This window comes from Sebastes fasciatus, chromosome 18 (assembly GCF_043250625.1).
Source record: "Sebastes fasciatus isolate fSebFas1 chromosome 18, fSebFas1.pri, whole genome shotgun sequence".
NCBI lineage: Eukaryota > Metazoa > Chordata > Actinopteri > Perciformes > Sebastidae > Sebastes > Sebastes fasciatus.
This window is the reverse complement of record NC_133812.1, coordinates 17,120,861-17,142,132: the sequence shown is the minus strand read 5'-3', so window position 1 is coordinate 17,142,132 and position 21,272 is coordinate 17,120,861. Positions and strand designations below refer to the sequence as shown.

At 41.9% G+C, this 21,272-nt stretch overlaps 1 protein-coding gene across 1 annotated transcript in view; it reads left to right on the top strand.

The window, feature by feature from the left end:
• Positions 1–21,272, top strand: part of mettl24 (methyltransferase like 24) — a 35,047-nt gene that overhangs the window by 11,394 nt on the left and 2,381 nt on the right. Inside the window, exons 2-4 of the mRNA XM_074614693.1 lie at positions 5,075–5,173; positions 10,534–10,667; positions 15,349–15,574. Of these exons, the coding sequence (XP_074470794.1) occupies positions 5,075–5,173; positions 10,534–10,667; positions 15,349–15,574 (459 nt within the window). The remainder of the gene's footprint in view (positions 1–5,074; positions 5,174–10,533; positions 10,668–15,348; positions 15,575–21,272) is intronic.

Below are 21,272 nucleotides of genomic sequence, written 5' to 3'. Positions count from 1 at the left end.
GCTCTCGGCTGAATCGTTATGTATCAACCTTTTCTTACTCTTGGTTTTAAATCCATATACAGGTGTAGAACTCTTCTTCCTCCTTCAGAAGGTGAGGTACATTTCCTCCTCCGTCTCCCCCTCTACTATACCTTCTTCTCACCCTCCTTCATTGTTCTGGCAGACCGTCCTCTTGTTTTATCCAGTCATCTCTTGTCCATCCATCCATCCTCCTCTCCCCGGGGGATTATTCATGCTTGGCCTGGCTGCTCACACTTCCCTCACACCAGGCTGAGAGGCACACATCCACTAACACACCCAGCTCCATCAAGACGTGCAGGCCATGCAGAAAGGCCTCATAACAGAGCGATCAAAAGGGGAGGGCGAGGATGTTAAGAAAACATCCTTTTTAAATCCCTGAGAAATAAAGTGAGAAGGAACGGCAAGAATATGTCAGGATAAAAGAATAACATACTACAATTCAGTTACATTTTTACCCCTGGGGTAAAATTAGTCCCATTAACTTTGTCTCCAGATTAATTCAATTAATCATCTCTTTTTATTTAACCGAGAGTTCATCTGCTTTCTCGTTGTTTGAACTGAACTGAATCTTCAATCTTCAGCATTTCCCTTTTAACTGCCACTTCAACTTCTTTCAGTATTCATACTTATTCAACAAAGGTTTCAAATATACATTTTTACAGCAGCGAGCAGCACCAGCCTGTTCTCATTCCCAGGGTGTTCAATACCGCAGTACAAAGCACCCCTTAGCGTCCGGCGTTCCATTAACTACAATGTAAACCCATCCGTGGCAACAGTAAACGCTCTGAGAAAGTGTGCCAGAAGTGTGGTGACGTATTTTTAAGAGTGAAAAGACACACACCTTAGGTGGTTGGGTCCAACAAACACAAGGCTTTCATCCAGGAGACCGCTGTTCGTGTCCCGTGCATCACGTTGCAATCAGCTGTTTGTTCGTGCCCCGGGTTCACAACGTTCAGTTTCATTTTCACTGCACAAACATAGTAGTTTTAAGCCCAACCATGTAGGTCTTTCCTAAACCTAACTACAGTGGTTTTGTTGCCTAACCCTAAAGTGACGCCAAGGGGCGTGACAAAGCAGCGATTTAGGATTAGAACGTGTTGCGAGCGCATGTAAATTTCCTTCAGAAGATATATAGCCTTTTCTAGTTCCCAATGTCATCATACCAACTTAATCAATACTTTCTATCGTCCATTCTTCCATCTGTGTCAAGGCGACTACCTGAAATGCTCATGCTGAGGATGCTGTTATATCTAATGTCATGGGATTAAGGTCTAAAGAGCTGAGCCTCGACAGAGTGACGTTCTGTGTGTTTGTTATTAACACTGCTTACCTCTGCTGTCCCTGAGGCGCTGATGACTTGTTGTTGCTTGACTGAACATGGGGCTTTTACACTAATCTCATCACCGCTAAGTGATGATTCAGCAGTTAGTGAGAGCACATAGACACGTATAGTAAAATGCATGCAGAGACACACACAAAATGTCTATGTTGAAATCTCAGTTTTAGCGCAGTGCAAAAAATGTGTCCTTAGATAAAGGTTGGATATATTTTTCACCAAATAGCTTCAATTCAATTCAATCCACTTTTTCCCCCTCTGTTCCTACTCAACCCCCCACTGCAAACTCCCAGTGAGTCCATTGTCCCAGATATCTGCCCTCTGATCAGCAGTCCTGTCCCAACCTGTACCAGGCTGATGTATGAGGCCTGATAGCTGAGCTTTGCAGGGGAGGACTTGGTAAGGAGATGAAAAGGGCAGCACGGAGACGGGGAGCTCTGGGAGCTTTCAGAGTCCCCGGGATGTAGGAAGGTAGATGTTATTTGTCTACGTGTAAATAACAGACTCCCAGTCCGACATGCAGTCTTTCTGTTCCTGTAAAACTCTCCTGGCCTCACTACTGCACTATTCTGTTCTTTTTATTCAGGGATTGTTTGTCTGATTGTGGCCTTTGCAAGAGAGTTTTTCTGCTAAGAGATCTGAATAAAATTGTTATGGTGGAATTCAGCAACAAAGTCTCCCTGTGGAGGCTTAGCCATGGGTAAAAATCACAACAAACTTTTTGTTACAAAAGAGTCTGTATGGTCCTGTAGCACATTAATGATGACGACATCATATTAAATACCTATTAGGGTTGTTAACACAAACTAATTTCTGTAATGCATTAACATAACTTTAGTTTGGATTTGGCTCAGTTTAAAGCTAGACTGGGATCATATGAAACTAGAAAATCTAAGGAATCTATTGGTACCAACCATGTCATACTAGCTTGTCGCATAGGAAGTTAAATAACGCTCCAAACTTGAGCTACATTTTGGTGAGGAAAATCTTTCAAAGGGGTCCCTTGACCTCTGACCTCAATAAAAATGGGTTCTATGGGTACCCACGAGTCTCCTCTTTACCGACATGCCCACTTTATGATAATCAAATGCAGTTTGGGGCAAGTCATAGTCAAGTCAGCACACTGACACACTGACAGCTGTTGTGGCCTGTCGGGCTTGAGTTTGCCATGTTATGATTTGAGCATATTTCTTATGCTAAATGCAGTACTTGTGAGAGTTTCTGGACAATTAATCGCGATAAATATTTTAATCGATTGACAGCCCTATGCATTTTTGATTGAGCTCTCTGTTGTGATGTTTTGTCCCAAGGTACGTCGGTGGCCTCTTTATGTGTCGTGGAAATTACCTGTAAGCACTCAAACACACACAAAGTAATGCAAAAGAAAACTCAAATGAGTATAAAGTAAAACAACTATATTGTAATTACAACAGGAGAGACCACGAACCGCATCCCAGGAGTCAGTAAGGAGTGTCTCAACAGAAAGTTGCGTACGTAGCCCCTGTGCTGCTTATACAAGATGTTTCATTAGTCAAAAGGTCATAACTACCATTCTGCTCTATATCTGCTACCATATCCAATGTGCAACAAGCCCTACTTTGTATATCCTATAGCTCATGATACATTAAATACAGTGCTACCCTTTGTCTAACATTAGGATGATAATTATTTCCTCTCTCTGACCTAAGCTAATCACAATTTGTGACCACGAGGATTCTTCCCAAAAGATGTGCTACACATGTATTTGTACATACATACAAAGTAACATACATGAATAAATGATAAACTTAAATGCTCCATGGCAATTTACTTTCACATATGCGACGAGCAAATCAGGAAAATCAAACTGCGGAAAACAATAGCTGTAAACTGAAACCCAGCCGTGCACATCCATCACCCTATTTGTCCTGCAGGGTAATTATGTTGATCACGGCTGCAATTATTTTAAACTGAGACACTGAAGAGAGAGAGTGGCAGACAGACTGAGAGAAACAATAAAGAGAGAGGAATGAGACGCAGAGTGTTCGAGCCAGAGGAGGAAAGAGAGAAAAGGAAACAGAGGGATGACATGATGGAGAGAGAGAGAGAGAGAGAGAGGAGGGGAAGAACTGAGGCACGGCAAGCATTCAGATGTTTTGACACGCCGCAAATCAATTAAAGGCTGAATGCCAAACAGTGAATAGTGTGGCGTGGATCCAGCACTGCAGCCATTAAATGGACAGCTGATTCTCTGCATTGGCAGGTCCAGGATCAGCATCACTGGAGGAGGAAATGACACACACGGCGCTGCCATGGATAATGTATTAGCAGAGTGCTGTCAGTGTATGTGCATGGCCATATACAGGAAGTTCATATGTATGAGTTTGCATGCATATGTGAGTGTGTCTTTATACATGTGCACTGAGGAAGAAAAGACAGCCCTATCATAGGAAATGCATTAGTAGATTATCTGTGGTTTCAGATCTATATGTAGTGCATGCGTGCACGTTGAAATGCACATAAGTGTGTCCACGTACAAGTCCACATACCTGTGTGTATATGTGACTTTTTGGGAGCATGTTTTCTCATTTTTTATGCTGATAAAGATTGAAGTGAAATTAATTATACAGTATGTAAGTATGTTGTGTGTGCTTGACTAAATGTAAACTATCCACTGGCTTGTAACACAAAATACGAAAGAGTTGACCTCAATTGTCAAATCACACAAAGCCAAGTTAGTTGAAAGTGAAACAGTGTGATTGTAAAACAATGTGTCTGAGCTATGACGCCCTTTGTGTTGAGCCTGCAATCACAATGCTAAAGTGAAGGGCATTACTGTGGGTAGAGAGAGAAAGAGGCATGGAAACGTGGGTGTGAATTCCAACACAAGATTGTTTTTCTAAACAGACCTGATGTCACCATAGTGCCCTTTACAGATTGCTCACCAGATGTGCCCGCAGCATCGAACGAACCCGGACATGATCTTGCTCGCTAAGCCAAAAATCATCTGCGCGTAACTACGGAAAATCTGAAACTGCAGTGCTCATAAAACACCGATGAAAGGCGGGAGCGTCCCGGGCAGGGAGGCACTCTATCGTGAAATCACCCAGGATAATTTATACTGGGGCTGCTAATGAACAATTGGCCGTGGTGTTTGACCCAAGAAATGATTGTGCAACCAGCAAATGCATCATCGCAGCTCTGATCCTCTCTTTCTTTTCTCTCCATCTCGCTGCCTCTCCTCTAATCATAAACAGACACATTCCTGTAGAAATGCAGCAGGCTGTAAAGCAGAGCTCTGCCAGGTTTCAGGAATGTGATCACACGCAGCAGCGCTGAGCTGCTACGGCCAACCGATGGCAAAGTCTGAGGGCTTGTTTTTCCACCGTGAAACACGGCTGGACTTTATACAGTAGATTATTTTTTTTAGCAGCTCAGAATGCTTGAGAATAAATAGCAGCCCCCATTTCACTAAAATAACAATGGAAATTAACTTTAGCAGTTTATTTGTCACTAACACACAGGTGGGATAAAAAATAAATCCTCCACTGAGCACATTGTGACCTAGTTCCATCATACGCAAGTGGGTTATAATACCTGGAAGAATAAAGCTCCCTTTGTGGTTGTCCTTGCACTGGATTTCTTTTGAGTGGCCTACTTTGATGTTGTTAATTTGTCAATTTTCATGTTCCTTTCATTGTTAATGATCACGTATGTGTGTGTGTGCTTTCACTACAGACTCCTCGGTGGCATATAGACTTGGAGCCCTGGGCCGGTGAGAGTCATTCTCTGGAGGACGAAGCTAAAAGGTTCCTCAACTACATCACAACACCACAAGTGAGTCTTCATTGTTACCTCCGCCAAGGCCGAAGGCCTATAGGAAGGAAGTTATGTTTTCACCGGTGTTGGTTTGTTTGTTGGTTTGTTGGTTTGGCCGTTTGGAGGATTACTCCAAAAGTCCGTGATGGATTTGAATGACATTTTTTGGAGGGGTGGGGTGTGGCACAATCCATTAGATTTTGGTGGCGATCCGGATCATGATCCGGCTCCGGGAATTGTTTTCAATAACTGCGCTCAGCCTGTGCATTAACACCACAGGCTTTAAGACTTGCACAGTGTAACTGATGACGCGTTCATGACGCGTCACCCTGCCTCTTTTCTTCTGCCTACAGAGAGAGGGACAGAGAGAGGAGGGCGAGGGTGACACCTGTAGATTCTGCGTTTTTTCACATTAAACTCGATTTCAAGATGATGGCATGAGCATTTGCTAAATTTGAGCCCATTTTCCTATATATTGAGGATAAAAACAACTAAAAATCTTTTCTTGTATCGAGACATGTGTACTTGTTTTTAGTGTAGCTGTACTGGTTTTAAAATATCTGTGTGTTCTTTGAGACTATACATTTTAACTTTTTTTTTTTTTTTACAAAATCTTAGCAAGTGAAATTTTCCTGTTGGCAGACAATTTGCTTATTTTAAGCAATATTTTCCCCATTTTATTGCTGACTTTTTGTAGTGTGGTTTTTAAAATAAGTCCCTGTTGTATGTAACTACTTCTTTTATTTTGTGTATTTGTAAGGGACCATGAACAATATTGAAAATAAATGTTGTGACTTGCAGTGATGGAACAATACATATACAGTACGACAAATGAGAACAGTGCAATCTGATATGGAAGATTTGCAGAGCAAATATGAAGATGCAACGATATTATGAAAGTGTGAAACAGAAAAAACAGGATTGTTGGTTTCTTGGCTCAATTTACTCTGTGGATTTTATGTATAAAGACAATCTGAACACGTCTTCACACGGTACAAAAAGTATTGTTTTTAGACAAGAGCTTTAAATTCAGTAAATCATAACGGCTCGATTCTTTTGCCTACAAGTCTCTGGTTGCTCAGTTTTTGCCTTGTGCACTGTTGAAGTGTTTATGGTTTTTCTGTGTGATATTGGCTGTGCTTTGCTGCAAGCTGTGTTCCATCAGGGAACACAACATCTTAAACTTGCATCTGCTTTAACTAAAGATGAACTGAACATTGTAACCAGATGCAAAATGCAGCATTAAGGCCGTAGTTTGAAGACAGATAATCAGAGTGGAAGTTTCTATTGAAGGCAAGGAAGTGCATTATTTTGACAGGTCTTTGTTATGTATATCAGAGCGAGCCTGTATCTATCAGCCCATGACTGAGCTACACTGGCACCTCTTTCACATTCAGCTCAGCCAGAGTGTATTTGTCTTGCTCGGCAGCACACACATAATTCATTACTCTATTGATTACCATACAGATGAAACTCACAGCCCCTCTATTCATACTTAATCAATGAGATGTTGTGGTTTGTTTGTTGGTTTATGTCAGTATTAAATTACTACAAATCGATTACGATGTTCAGCATCATAATTTGAGAAATATCAGGGGATTGAGAAAGGGTGTCCTTGTCCTTCTCTTGTGAAGGTAATGCAAAGACACGGTTTCATTTTCACTGTCCAAAACACAGGATGACATTTTTTTTTGGATTACATGTGCTGCATTTTTTATTGTTATGAAATTGGCTTGAGGATAAATCAGCAACTTATCTTTTTCCCTCACACAATATAGCGAGAACACAGAGTACCCCACTCCAAATGACTAAGCAAACGTTCTATATCTTTCACAGCAGACATTCAGCTCATAATGAATTAGCCCCGGGATGTGTGTGTGTGTGCGTACACGGGTGTGCAGCCACTTGTGTGTATCTGTGTGTGTGTTAAAGGAACAGACAAGGACAAGAACAGAGAGAAAGAGATTGTATGAGTGTTTGTGTGTGTTTGTGGGAAGCTGTTGAAGGGAACTGTCCGTCATACACACTGACAGGATGGAGGGTGGAGGGAGTTGGAGGGGGTAGAGTGGGCATAACAGCATCCTCAGCTGTAATGCTGACTGACACAGTGCCTGGTGGAGCTGTTACTCAGAGAGATGGCCTGCGACACAACTGTCCAATCGATAGGAGTCAGTGTATCTTGCATGCATGTATGCACCGGCACACACACAAATAAGAGGAAGAGTTTCTATAAAAGTTGCATGAAATGCACTGTGGGATTTTTCTGATTAGCTTAAAAACAATAAGTAGTAGCTGTTCAATACCTCCGACAAGCAACATACATGAGACCTGCCTTGGCGGAGGTCCGCGCTCTCCGAGTGCACTTCTAGTTCATTATAATGTGTGCTCAATGATAACGGGTCAATTTTTGCAGCTCAAACAGTGCTAAGCAGCAGTTCAATGCCTTGTCCGCAGATGTGAAGTGGCAAACTAATCAAGAGTTATTTTGCGTTTCATTGCACACTGTGCATTGAGTGCTGATGAATGCTTTCAGCAGGAACACATTAACAATGACAGGCATAATGAAGCGTGTTTCATATTTATTTAAATACGTTATGTGCGCCACCCACATGTACAATATAATTTGTGACTTTTGCAACAAAAACACATCGGGGGACTTCATCAGGTGACACTGCACTTGATTCAGCTGGTCCCTTCCTGAATGACCTGTCACTGAACGCGGAGAGAACAGAGGGGTCATGGGAGTTTGCCTATCCAGCCTACATGGGATTTTTGGAGAAGGCTTAAGGGTGGGGTATGGGGTATTGAAGTCATTGCTGAGCCATCCAATATCCCAGTGGGTGTTGGGCTTCGCCAGGATTGTCACTTGTTGCCGATTCAGTCTGTTATTTTCATGGATAGAATCTCGAGGCGCAGCCGGGATAGGAGAATGTGCTGTTTGGGGACCTCAGAATTGCTTTTCTGCTCTTTGCAGATGATGTGGTCCTGTTGGCTTCAGACAGTGACGGTGGATTGCTCCCTCTGGGCTGGGAGTGAGTTGCTCCCACAAGTGAAGGAGTTTAACTATCTTGGGGTCTTGTTCACGAATATGGGTAAAATAAAGCCGTAGATCGACAGGCGGATTGGTACGGCATCAGCAGTAACGCAGGCGTTGTACCAGGCTGTTGAGGGGAAGAGGGAGCTGAACTGGAAGGCAAAGCTTTCAAGCTTTTTGGGTAGTGACCGAAAGAATGAGATCGTGGATACAAGCAGCCAAAATGAATTTCCTCCGTAGGGTGACTGGACTCAGCCTTAGAGATAGGGTAAGGAGCTCAGACATCCGGAGGGAGCTCGGAGTAGAGCCGCCGCTCTTTCACATTGAAAGGAGCCATCTGATCAGGCACGTCCAAACGATAGGATACCCCAGGGAATACCCAGAACACGCTGGAGAGATGATATGATTATATATCTCATCTGGCTTGGGAATGCCGCTGGATCTCCCAGGAGGAGCTGAAAAACGTTGCGGCAGATAGGGACATCTGGAATACCTTATTTAGCCTCAAAAACCCAAAAGGCCACAGCAAGGAAACCATGTCTAAGCTGTAAAAATCTATCTCACTTCACAAGGGAACTCTGATGTTGGCCTGAGAACGTAAACATGCACAAATAACAGTTTCAAATGTCAACTTTAAGTAAACAATATATGTGACTTTATAAGACGCTGGCATACAGTGCTCATCGTTCCCTGCCAACAGAATACTTTTTGAAAGCACTAATCGTTTCTCCTTTCTTCATTGCTTAACCTGTAAGCTGGAAGTGTTAGACTAGATAATACGCAGAGGAATACAAGAACGCACACGCGCAAACTTATACACGTGCTATCTTGTTTACACTTGAACGGTTTACAGTAGACCCATAGATTTAGGTTTCTATTATCACGGCTGAGCCAATATTGTCCCTTTTTCTGCAAACTGAATCTCTGCAGCAGACGGAGCTTAAAGTAACCAGACAGCAAACATTTGAGCAGCAGCTCCTGCGCTGAAGCTTAGTCACTTGTAAAACCGCAGATGTACACGCAACCAACACGCTGACATGTATGCACATGGTAACTACGTGCATGTACACAGTTTATGCAGGTGCACGCTTTATATAAACACACCCAGATAAACACACTGATTTGAACAAACAAACCCGCCGACCTGCACTCACTGAATGGAATTTTCAGCATATAAGAACATAAAGAACTTCAATCTCCTCCTTGTTTATCGTCTTTCTTTCATTGCCCTGTTCTCTCACTCTACCGCTGAGAGACTTGGCAAATGCTGCTGATGCATTCGCCCCAGCTGCGCATCATGATGAATAGTATGCATAATGTAGTTCAACACTGAGCCCCAAACACACACTAGCCCTGGGTCAGATTCAGTAGCAGTCTCCTCATATTTTGAGGAAAAGATGTTCATCACGTCAGGACAGTTCAGAGAGTGTCTGCCAAGCTGCTGGTGTGATTGTTTTAAACTCCCAGGCGCTTCATTTATTGTCCTATATGACTACCTGGTTAGACTAATGTTGTTGAAGACAATTGCATTCACACACACTCAAACACCCAACTACCTAGAACAAAATGTGTCTAAAGCTTAAGAACTCTGCGGTCCTATTCAGGCCTGGTTCACATGTGGCCTTGAATGTACACTGTATATAGAATGTTTACACAGTTTTAACAGATACTTACATTTACTCAATACTATTTGCTTTTTGTGTGTCAGCAAGCGCCGTCCTTGAGGTTTAAGGCAAGATGTAAGATGCTCGCTAGCTCTTTGAGAACAGGCGTAGTAGTTGTGATAACACTGTAGAACGTGTATGGTTGTATTTGTACATGAGTAAGTATGAGTATAATGGGTGCATGTGTGTATGCAGGGAATTTTTTCAAATTTGGCACAAACGTCCACCTGGACTGAAGGATGAACAGATTCAAGTTTGGTGGTCAAAGGTCACTGTGATCTAAAAACACAGTTTTGGCCATAACTCAAGAATTCATATGCTAATTGTGTAAATTTCACACAATAGGATAAAATGATGAAGTGGTGACATTGTGGACAGACATGGATGTAAACTGCAACTTGACAGGTTGGCAGAGGCATACAACCGCAAGGTGGTAATCCTAGTTATGTTTTTTATGATGTACAATCATGTATAGATATATTTCTATTCTTTATTATTAACGTAAATTCTGCTTTAATTCCATAGTTAACTGTGAGCATGAATGCTAATAAACTCAAAAAAAAGAAGGTCAAAAGTCAATACAACCCACTCTAATGGAAATACCATTAATTTCCCATTATGATGCTTGTTTTGTTCAGATTATACATTATATTCATATGTGCATGTTTTTATGTGTCCAGGTGTCGTGTGCATCGTTGGCCGGTGAGGAAGCTGCTCCGGAGGGGACCAAAGCTGCCTGGGCTGCATGTCTGGACCCCAAGTACAGCCTGGCCCACAGAATACAAAGCAAACACTGCAGAGTTTACTCTTTCGGGTGCGTATAGACACTCACTTTCGCCTTTCACTGAATACATTCATTCCCTTCAACTCAAATCTTTAACCTTACCGCCACATGTCAAACACATAAATCTAATCCTAAATGTAATCACTTAGACTGTCTTTGAGACAAGCTGCCATGTACTGCATCGGTAGAGCAACAGAATTGTTCACAACATTAATTTTCAGACAGTGAGTGAGTTATCTGCAGATGCGACAGTTATTCAGAGCATCTGGTTCTATGACAGCCTGTTATATATCTAGACGCAATTGCCGTTGGTGTCACTTCACCCATGACAATTCAGATTTATTCCAAGAGGAGAAATTCAGGTTTTTCTCTCACTATTTCATCAAAGAATGAAGTCTATTATCCACACAATAGAGGAGGAGTATCTCTGTCTGGCCTTGTCTTTTCATATCTTCCCATTTCAATGACTAATTGGTCACTGAGCCTATATTTATTCAGGATCTGTCTTTCTCTGACAAAGTAGAAATATTCACTTTTTTGTGCCAGGTAGCAGTTTCTTTTTCTTTGTGTGGTTATCCCGGTATTCTGGACGATTTAATTTGTTGAGTAACACTGTAATAAGAGTAAAGATAATCCTCTGTCTGCCTTAACTGTACCTCCGACATCCACCTGGAAAGTCGCGTCCACTCCACCTCTGCTTCCTCTCCTTGAGTGGCAAGTAATCTTGAATGGAGTCAGCCAGGCCAACGCGGTATTTGACCCTCTTAAGATTGGAGAGTCAATCACTCCCAGTTTGGCTTTGCGTCGCGGATCAGCTCGGCCCAGTTTCTGCCCTGCTGGGCCTCCGCTGTGCCGAGGTGCTGCGGAGGTCTGAAGGGATTTTTTTCTGCAGGAGAGAGGGAGCTTATTAATTTGACTGTTGAGAGACAGCACAGGTGTGCTGGCATCAAGGCACAGATACTGATGCAGGAGGAACGGGGGGAGAAACTGCGGTTTCTGGCTTTCTGCCTCTCTATGGAGAAGCGGTCAGGGGTCAAACGGAGGGAATGGAGGAAAACATATCTGATATCCTCCAACTGACTGATGGAAAGTCACTCGTGCAGGCAAGCTACATGGACATGCACCAGAAAATAAAAGAAAAATTATGCGTCCTTTCAGTGATTTATGCAAACATTTTAACATTTGACCTGAATATCAGCTTGGGGGGGAAATGTGACTCACAGCTCTGATATTTCACGTCAATGAAAGCCGCATTAACATTTTTCCTTCTATCTAACTGATCCCTTAAGACCTCGGGAATGAATTCGATTTACGCCGATGCAATAACAGTGAGTCGACCTAAAAAAAATGAATTCTATGAAAAGCAGAAACTTCAGGAGTAACAAAAGAAAAGTCCTGAGAGACCAGTTAGTGTAACAGTTCAACAAGGCAAAGTGCTCTCTGAAGTTCCACTTTTCTGGATACGTCAACAGATCTTCTCCTCCCTGTGTCCCTTATCTGACCTAGATTCATAGTATATACACACAAACACACACACTTCATGGTCATACTCTTGAATCAATGCCAGGTATGCTATTCTCAGGAGACTTCTGCTCTGCTGTACAGGACACTAACAAAACCAAACTGCTGCACATAACACTGGCTTTAAAAGAAATGTCAAATACCATTAAGTGTGCACATACACTGTTGAACTCGGTGCATTAGGACGAGTATGTACAGTTGTGTGTGTACTCTTGTGTGCACTTTTTGTGCGTTTTTGTGCACGTGCATACGGTTGATACGTCTCATCTGCATGCGGTTTAACGAGCCGTGGACGGCCGTGCCCGGGCAGGATGAGCAGCTGTTTTCTGATTGGACTGTCACATGGCGGTGGATGTGGGTTGAGGAGTGGAAGGGGGGGGTTGCTGGATGTTTTTCCACATGAAAGACCCACCTTTCACCTCTCATACTCTATCTTACCTCTCTCATCCTCCATCGTCCTCCTCTTATACATTTCTTTTCATCATACATTATTTTTCCTCCTCGTGCAGTAACGGTGCAGAAGCTTACTGTAATTGAAGATTGTCTGAGAGGATGAATCATCCATTGTCATTAAAAAACAGCCCACATTCTGGCCAATCAAAGCAGGCATTGAAACAGTATAGCTACTGGCAATAGTGGCTCCAGTAGCAGCCCTTTTGTTCTCTTTGGCTGAAAATTTGGAAATAATGATTATTATTAGAATTGTGGAGGCTATGATTAATAATTATAGCTCTAGTCATAGCTTCTATGAGGGAGGATGTTATTGCCTTCAGTGTTAAAATACATCTATTTCAGTAACTGAGCTAACCGTAGGTGTATCTATGACTGAAGCCAAGGCTATACAGTACCTTAATTTAGCTTAGAGCACACATCCGTCTTTAAATGAGCACAAAAGCTGTTGTGCGTGTGTCCTCTAAAGCAGCACTAGTGGATCCCAGAAATGCAAATACATATTAAGATGTTTTTACTAGGGCTGTCAATCGACTAAAATATTTAATCGCATGATTGCCCATAGTTAATCGCGATTAATCTCAAATTAATCACACGTTTTTTATCAGTTCAAAATGTACCTTAAAGAGAGATTTGTCAAGTATTTAATACTCTTGTGAACATGGGAGTGTGCTTAATGCAAATGTATGTATATATTTATTACTGGAAATCAATTAATAACTCAAAACAATGACAAATATTGTTCAGAAACCCTCACAGGTACTGCATTTAGCATAACAAATATGCTCAAATCATAATATGGCAAACTGCAGCCTAACAGGCAACAACAGCTGTCAGTGTGTCAGTGTGCTGACTTGACTATGACTTGCCCCAAACTGCATGTGATTATCATAAAGTGCGCATGTGTGTAAAGGGGAGACTCGTGGGTACCCATAGAACCCATTTTCATTCACATATCTCGAGGTCAGAGGTCAAGGGACCCCTTTGAAAATGGCCATGCCAGTTTTTCCTCACCAAAACTAACTCTAGCTTTAAAACTGAGCCTGCAACAACCTCAGAAAGATTGATCGCGTTAATGCGTTAAAGAAATTAGTGGCGTTAAAAAGATATTATTGCGTTAACGTTGACAGCACTAGATTTTGCAAAACACCCTCAACAGTAGAGCATATTCAGCAACTTTTACTTTTACACTGAACTAAAATAAAAATTGTATTTATGTTTTAGGATGACTTTGTGGTAACCAAATGGATCTTCGACATGTGAGGCCCTGGAAGTGCAGAAATTGAAAGAGGTCCACACATGACAACTTTTCCTGCAGACTGTAGGTCATGTAGCAAAAAAAAAAATCAAATATCAAATTTGGAGCACTTATATGGGCTAAATCACAGCACATCACTCATTAATCATGCACATGTTAATGAGCTGCAATGAGTGATGAAGGAAGGGGAATATGAGCGCGGTAGAGAGAGAGAAAGAGAGAGCGAGGATGGAGGTGGAGAGACAGACAGTCATGGAGAATATTTTGAGAACGCCGTGGGTATTTGAATCAAAAGGAATAAAAGTAAAAGAAGATATAACAGTAAAGGTACAAGGGTAGGAAGGAGAAAGAGAGACAAACTACCAGACAGCAGAAAGTTTCCCAGCCTTTGTTAACTAGTCTCACCTCTCAGGTTCACAACATCCAGAGGCTGTTGACATTATAGTTCAGTGCGAGGACAGGCAGACTAAAGGAACTGTTTATCTGATGTACAATCCATTGGGTGTTTGTCACCCACCACACATCTGGTTGCCATGACAGTCAACAGTGTTACCGCTCCTGCACTCTGTAGTCTCATGAGAGAGGATATTACAGCTAGTAGAGACCCTACTTTTTCAGCACTGTCATCCAGAAGTGCTACCTCCCCCCCCCCCCCCCGCTACTCCATGAGTTATCACTGATCCTGTCATCTAAAGTGTCTCTGCAGTGATTCCTGGCCAAAACACCCCACCAGAGAATGGGGGGAAACTCTCAGTGAAGCATATGAAATATTTAGCGCGGTAAAAAGAGACGTCTAGTTGCATCTCAAGCTCTCTCATACACTCATCTCTTATCTCCCTGCTAGTGGGATGCATTTCGGAGACCCGGTGCCTCATCTGTAAAAGACATGTACTATGAAATGTACTCTCTCTGCCGCAATTACAGAATACAGCCGAATCACAAACTAGACACGGGGGAATGCGGAGACAGCGACTGAGAGAGGAAGAAAAGGAGAAAATTGCAGAATTAGAGGAGGTGGGCGTGGGATAAAGAGAGAAAAGCAGTGAGAGAGGGATGAAAGAGAGAGAAATACGGGGAAATGTGTCTGTCTACTTAGATTTACACATCATATTTCAACATGAAGAAGCAGTCCTCCTCGTGATCATTGATTTCTTGGCTTTTAAGTGGGCAAGTGAAGTGAAGATCACAGTGACTAAGTGGTGTTTTATGAGGAGAATTCACTGATCCTCCATTGCATTTGACATGTGTGATAATTTGTGCTGATGTTTCTCAACATTAAGACCATTTGTCAGGGCTGGCTCTAGCCCTTTTGGTGCCCTGGGCAAAATTCGGATTTGGAGATTTGGACTTTTCCTAAATAAACTAGTAGCTTTAAATCAGGGACTATCTGATCATCACTCTATACTTACTGTATTTTGGCTTGAACCAAGAAAGTATTGAAAGTATTATACCTGATCATCTTGGGCTGTGTGTGTGCTGCAGGTTGGGTGTGGATGATCGGTCACTGGAGCGTTCTCTGGCGAGGGCAGGATGTGAGGTCCACTGCTTTGATCCCAGTCTGAAGCAGCCTCACGTGCAGCAGGCTGACATGTGGCTTCATCGGCTCTCTGTAGACTGGAGGGATCCCAACCCGGCCGTCGTCGCCCAGCGTCAGTACGCCAACACCAAGAAACTGGCCACCATCCTTAATGACTTTGGACACAGACAGGTGAGAGGTAGAGCGTAATCGGGATTGAATACATCTAGGTCTCTGGCTGTAATATCAATTGGGAAGGATGATTATAAAATCACCTGGAACCGCATGAAAGTGATTTTTCTTTCAGGTATTCACTTATATGCTGCAAGCATGCAAACACAGGCCCCTTCCTGTTCATCCCAACATATAACAGCTCATCATGATTCATTCCTCTGTTGTCTGTCTCAGGCTCCAGGTGGATAAACACCCATATATAATTTGCTTTTCCTCCTTTAAATATTATCATGCTGAATGTTACCTCTTCAAAGCCCCCCAGGGATTGTGTTCCACCTCATCAGATAGGGATCTGCATACGAGATCAATCATATACACACACACACACACACACACACGCACACACACACCAAGCCCACTGATAGCATGCATACTAATAAACACAATTATAGATCCAGCCAACATGGCTGTTTAGGAACAGGCTGAATGATAATTCAAGGTCAAAGCTGCCAAGATTCTCTTACATAGGTAATGAAGACAGCTGAACGACAGCCAGGCTCTTTTCTCCTCACTTGGCAATAAGAAAGAAATCTTTATTCAACCAGGATAAGTCCCGATGAGATTAAAAATCTCTTTTTTCAAGGGAGTACATGCATAAAGATTACCGACAGAGCATTTATAGTCTGCTAAATTAATGGCTGGATTCCATTTAAGCACATTTTTATGTGATTATAGCATCTTACAGACTAATCTCATGGCATAAGGAAATGGTCTGTAGAAAAAGGAGTCCATTGTAGTGGAAATTAGTGCCGTTCACGTGCTGTTTTTTGTGCCTCGCTGTCCTCCTTGGTTGATACCTTCACTTGGAGTTGCCAAAGTCAGAAATGTTCAAATCCTACACAATCCTACTTTAAATTATTTGTGTGTATTCATTGTCCCCAGAGGTTGGATCCTAATCTTTTTGGTGACCTGTGGCCTTTCTTCTAGCATGACCACTAGGCAAAAACTTTTATGTACTTCATGTTTTAAAACGTCAAAATCTAATGTGCAGACTGTCATGAAATTGAACACATCCTTGCTCCCCAGATGATGAACTCTTTCCATTGTGGGGCTCCATGAGTTTCCATTGACACCAACCTCAGGCAACAGTGTCTGTTTACTTACAGTACAAGATGTCTCCTTATCTGGGAGACAGTTTGCCATGAAATTTGCATATTTCTGCACCCATGAAGATAAACCAGTGGGCAACTCTGGGGTCTGAAATGTGAAGCCAATGCTGAAGTGCCTTAAACTTGCATTCTTTCTAATAGCCAGCAGGGGGCGACTCCTCTGGTTGCAAAAAGTCAGAGTCTATTTCACAGTCTATGAGAAAATGACCCTTCTTCTCATTTGATTTATTACTTCAGCAAACATTGCACACATGAGTTTATGGTCTCAATCGCTAGTTTCAAGTCTTCTTCAATACAGCATGATGTTTTTTTAGCAAATTATTGTCGCATTTAGAGTAAAATAGACCATAAATCAGGGTTATGATTTAGGGCGTGGCTACCTTGTGATTGACAGGTTGCTACCACGGCGTTGGCCAGTCTGGGAATTGTCCATGTTTTCATCTTACAACTTTAACCCTTTAACAGTGTGTTTTCAGATCATGAATGTTAATTATAACCTTTTTGTTCAGTCAGCTACTAAGGGGGCTGCTAGGAGGGCTTTTAAATTTTTATGATTTGCTCCAGACAAATTAGCTAAACCAAATGAATCCATTTTTTTTCCTACCAGTCAATATATGATCAGGTAAAGCAAAGCAAATTTACATCAGCTTCCGGAGCAGAACGCCTACATGCTGCTCAATGATGTTTTGCAGTTAGTTTAAGTTGAGTTGTTAATTCCTTTTCTAGAGCCAAAAGCAAAGCAGACTGGCTCACGCAAGGGACTTGGAAAGATATTAAGATGTCCTCGGTGTGTGACAAGATATGAACAAATAACCGTTAGTGTGGGTGGGTTTGAACACCATACTGTTTCATAGATGACAGTATCCACCTGTTTTAAATGCAAAGCCACGCACACGTCCTTGTAATGAGGTTTTAATGCAAGTACATAGTGTGCCGGAGGAGCAAGCAGCGGCGGCAGCAGAACAGTTTCGTCTCAAAGGCTCTCGCCCAGCCTCTGTGACAGGAAAAGCGGCAGCGAAGAAACAGAGCCACTTGGAAAGGTCGAAATATGCATTTCTTATCTGTGTTCGTTAAAAACTACACAGATGACTCATTCACTGAGCTCTGGTGACCAGCTGAGATAGCAGACGCCGTCACCACAGGGACAAATGTCAGTTGCAGGAAGTCACATCTCATTTATGGAAAGAAACTGCATATTGGACTATTGATCATACTGGTAATTGAACAATACAACAGTATCAGCACTGCTCAGCGGTAATACCATACTCAATTAAAGGAGGTACTGCCATATTGCAAGGGGTAAACACAACACATAGTACTTCCATTTTACAACCTTTTCGTTTCCTGAACAAAGTGCTCAATCGTGCAGTCATCTGCATACATGTTGCTGTGGTAACCCCATGTTTGGATTTCTAATTCTAATTGCCAATTGTTTCACACTAATGGATGAGGCTTCGTCCGAAATTACATACTATGCATTGCATACTCAATATGTGTACTTTTGTGTGAATAAACAGTAGTAGCCTACTGTATGTATCTTTTCGGACGCACTGGGCAGTAATTTAAGTCGTCACTTCCTGAGAGCTTCCTTGCAGTTAAAACATAACATTTCACCGGAAATAGTATGCAATTCACGTACTATTGTTTTCATATTTAGGCTTCGGACATATTACAAAACCTCACATACTGTTTTAGCGTACTAAATAGCATGTTAGCATGGAATTTCAGACACAACCAATATTTTATTGGAATCCAACAAAACAAGACTACAGCCTAGGCACAGCAGTGCTTTGAACATAATGCTTACATCAGCATGCTAACATGCTCACAATGACAATGCTAACACACTAATGTTTAGCAAGAATAATGTTTACCATGTTCACCATCTTGTTTTAGCATGCTAAGATTTGTTAATTAGCACTAAGTACACACAAAGTACAGTGGAGGCTGACGGAAATGTCATACATTTGGCAGTTATTTGGTTATAAACCAAATTAGGTATTGGACTAATTGTAATTTTGGACCTTGGATGATGGTGCTATAGATGAAAAGTTAAGGGATTAGCAAAGTTATTGCAATTCATCCCAAAAGGAAACATGAAATTTTAGCAAATTTCATGACAATCAAATCCATCAAAACATGTTGAGACATTTCACTCAAAACCACAAATGTCAACCTGCTGGTGGTGCTAGAGGACAAGTCAGTGGCTTACTAAAGCCAGTACGATACATCCTCTGGGAACTTTGAATGTCTGTACCAAAATTTGTGTCAATCCATCTTGTGGATATAGAGATACTTCAATGGATTGGTGGATTGTTTTATATGGTGGTGAAAATATCTATGTGAGGCTTTAGCTAGGGTGAGCTGCCCTGGAAGTAAGCACAATTATCTCACAAACTGTCTGGAAAACAGTGCTGAATACACAGGTGAATACTAAGACAGCTCCCACGGTGTGTCTCTGTCGAGACGCCTTTGGGAGGCTCTGCCCTGATGTCAAGGCACTTGTTGAAGTGCTTCCAAAAAGCACAGAATCAGCAAACCTCTTAGATGTGTAATTAAAAATCTTCAATTGTGATCTGCTCTCTTGCGGCAGGCTCACTAATTAAAGCATTCAAAACATATAATATTAAAGGTCAGATAAGCTGTGATGTCTGGCTCTCTGCTTTACAAGCAAAAAACAGTTGACTTATTTTGACAACACCAACCATGTGGAACAAAAGGAGACAGTAAATAAGAGTCTTGTTAATAGCCAACCATGAAATAAACACGTTTCCGGCCAATTAGCACGCCAAAGTGTAAACTTCCATTTAAAGTTATTTCCTCAAATCTGCAAACTTGTTTGTTTACAAAGACTCAACAACTTTTCATCAAAAGCTTCTCTAAATTAAAATTTGTCCCAATGTGCTGCCTAATCCTGAGGATGCCGTACTGAAATAATTACCATGTGTATTTTGATCACATACTGTGTGAGTCACTTAGAGGAGAGGAAATATTTGCCCACTGGGTATAAAGACCATTTGCAGCAATCTGACATTAATTCCTCGACAGTGGAGGGCAGGAATTTATGTGGAGTGCAAAGACATTTTTACATATTCTACAGAGGATATACAGCAGGGCTGATCAGCTCCATTATTGCGGAGAGCGCAATTTGGTTCATAAAAGTTTTTGAATTCAAGACACTTACAGAGACAGACGTCTTTTTGCAACTCAATTTTTATATTGGACTGCACGACAATGATGCAAAATGGTTTAAAGGGTTTGCTGTCACAGTACAAAATGAGTCAAAATTAGTTTAAACCAAAGACAAGTCAATGTTGTTCATGGGAGCCTATTGTTGGAGAAACCTATGTGTACCTGTTACAACCCGGAGTTGGTGTAGGGGTAAAAGAAGTAACATATAGCCGGTGTTATCAGGCAATCACTTTATTAGACGTGATTGAAATTAAAGCAAAATAAACATACAATGGATTGAATTATAATAACTAAAAATGAGGGTTTCGGGTGGCCGAAAAGGAGACAACAAAGACACACACCCTAGCCCTGAATAATCCCTAACAACCAGACAAATTACACAACTGCTCTATGCACAATGAAATATAAACAAAACGAGTACCTCAAACTAGTTAACATTCACTATACCAATCTAAAGTCCACTGACTCCAGTGGGACTTATACACAACATTCTGGTTAACAATTCACACCACAATCGAGAGGCACGGGGAACAGATCAATCATAATCACTGCTTGCCCTAGTTTAGTCAAAGCTGACTTTTAAATCTTTACACGTGGCACAGCCGGCTGGTGATTGGCTAATCAGCGGTGACGTATCCGAGGCAGGACCACAAACGGCGGGAAACTGAGGGCATCCACCTGAGGGCGGTCCGGAGGCGTGGCCCTGTAGGGGGATCCCCTAGACGTGACCTCATCTTGGAGCGGAGTGTTTTTTTTTTAGCATGACTGAAACCTTAGTATGAAACCACTAGTAGGCAAATTGCATACTATTTCCGGTGAGATATTACACTGTGCAAACAATGGACATTACGGTGGCATAAATATCCCGCAATGAGGTATTGATGACAACATTCATAACAGATGTTGCCGGACAGCTCTGTAACATAATTAGCACTTCAATTTAAGTGTAGTTATAAGATTTCACTTTGGTAGCCGTAATATATTCTCAAATTACTTCTGACTATGATTCACAAAAATGATCTTAGCTGCTGGATCAAAATGTCAAACTATTCCATTCAAAAACAATCAACGAATGTCAGCCAAATATCTTTAGGATTTGACATACAACACCTCACTTTGCCCTCCAGCCACCAGGGAACACAGTTAAGGAGCATTTAGCATGGCTGCACAGCAGTGTAGCACAAGTCATCTTTCCAAAGCTCCAACACCATGTGGACTTTACTCACACCAGACAGGAGTCTTGCCAGGGCTTGTACACTTCTCCTGCAGAGACAATTGATGTTGGCAGCATTGGATCAGGGACCATTGAGGCAGAAAGGCAATTTATGTGAAAAAAGAAAAAAAGAGAATGAAGC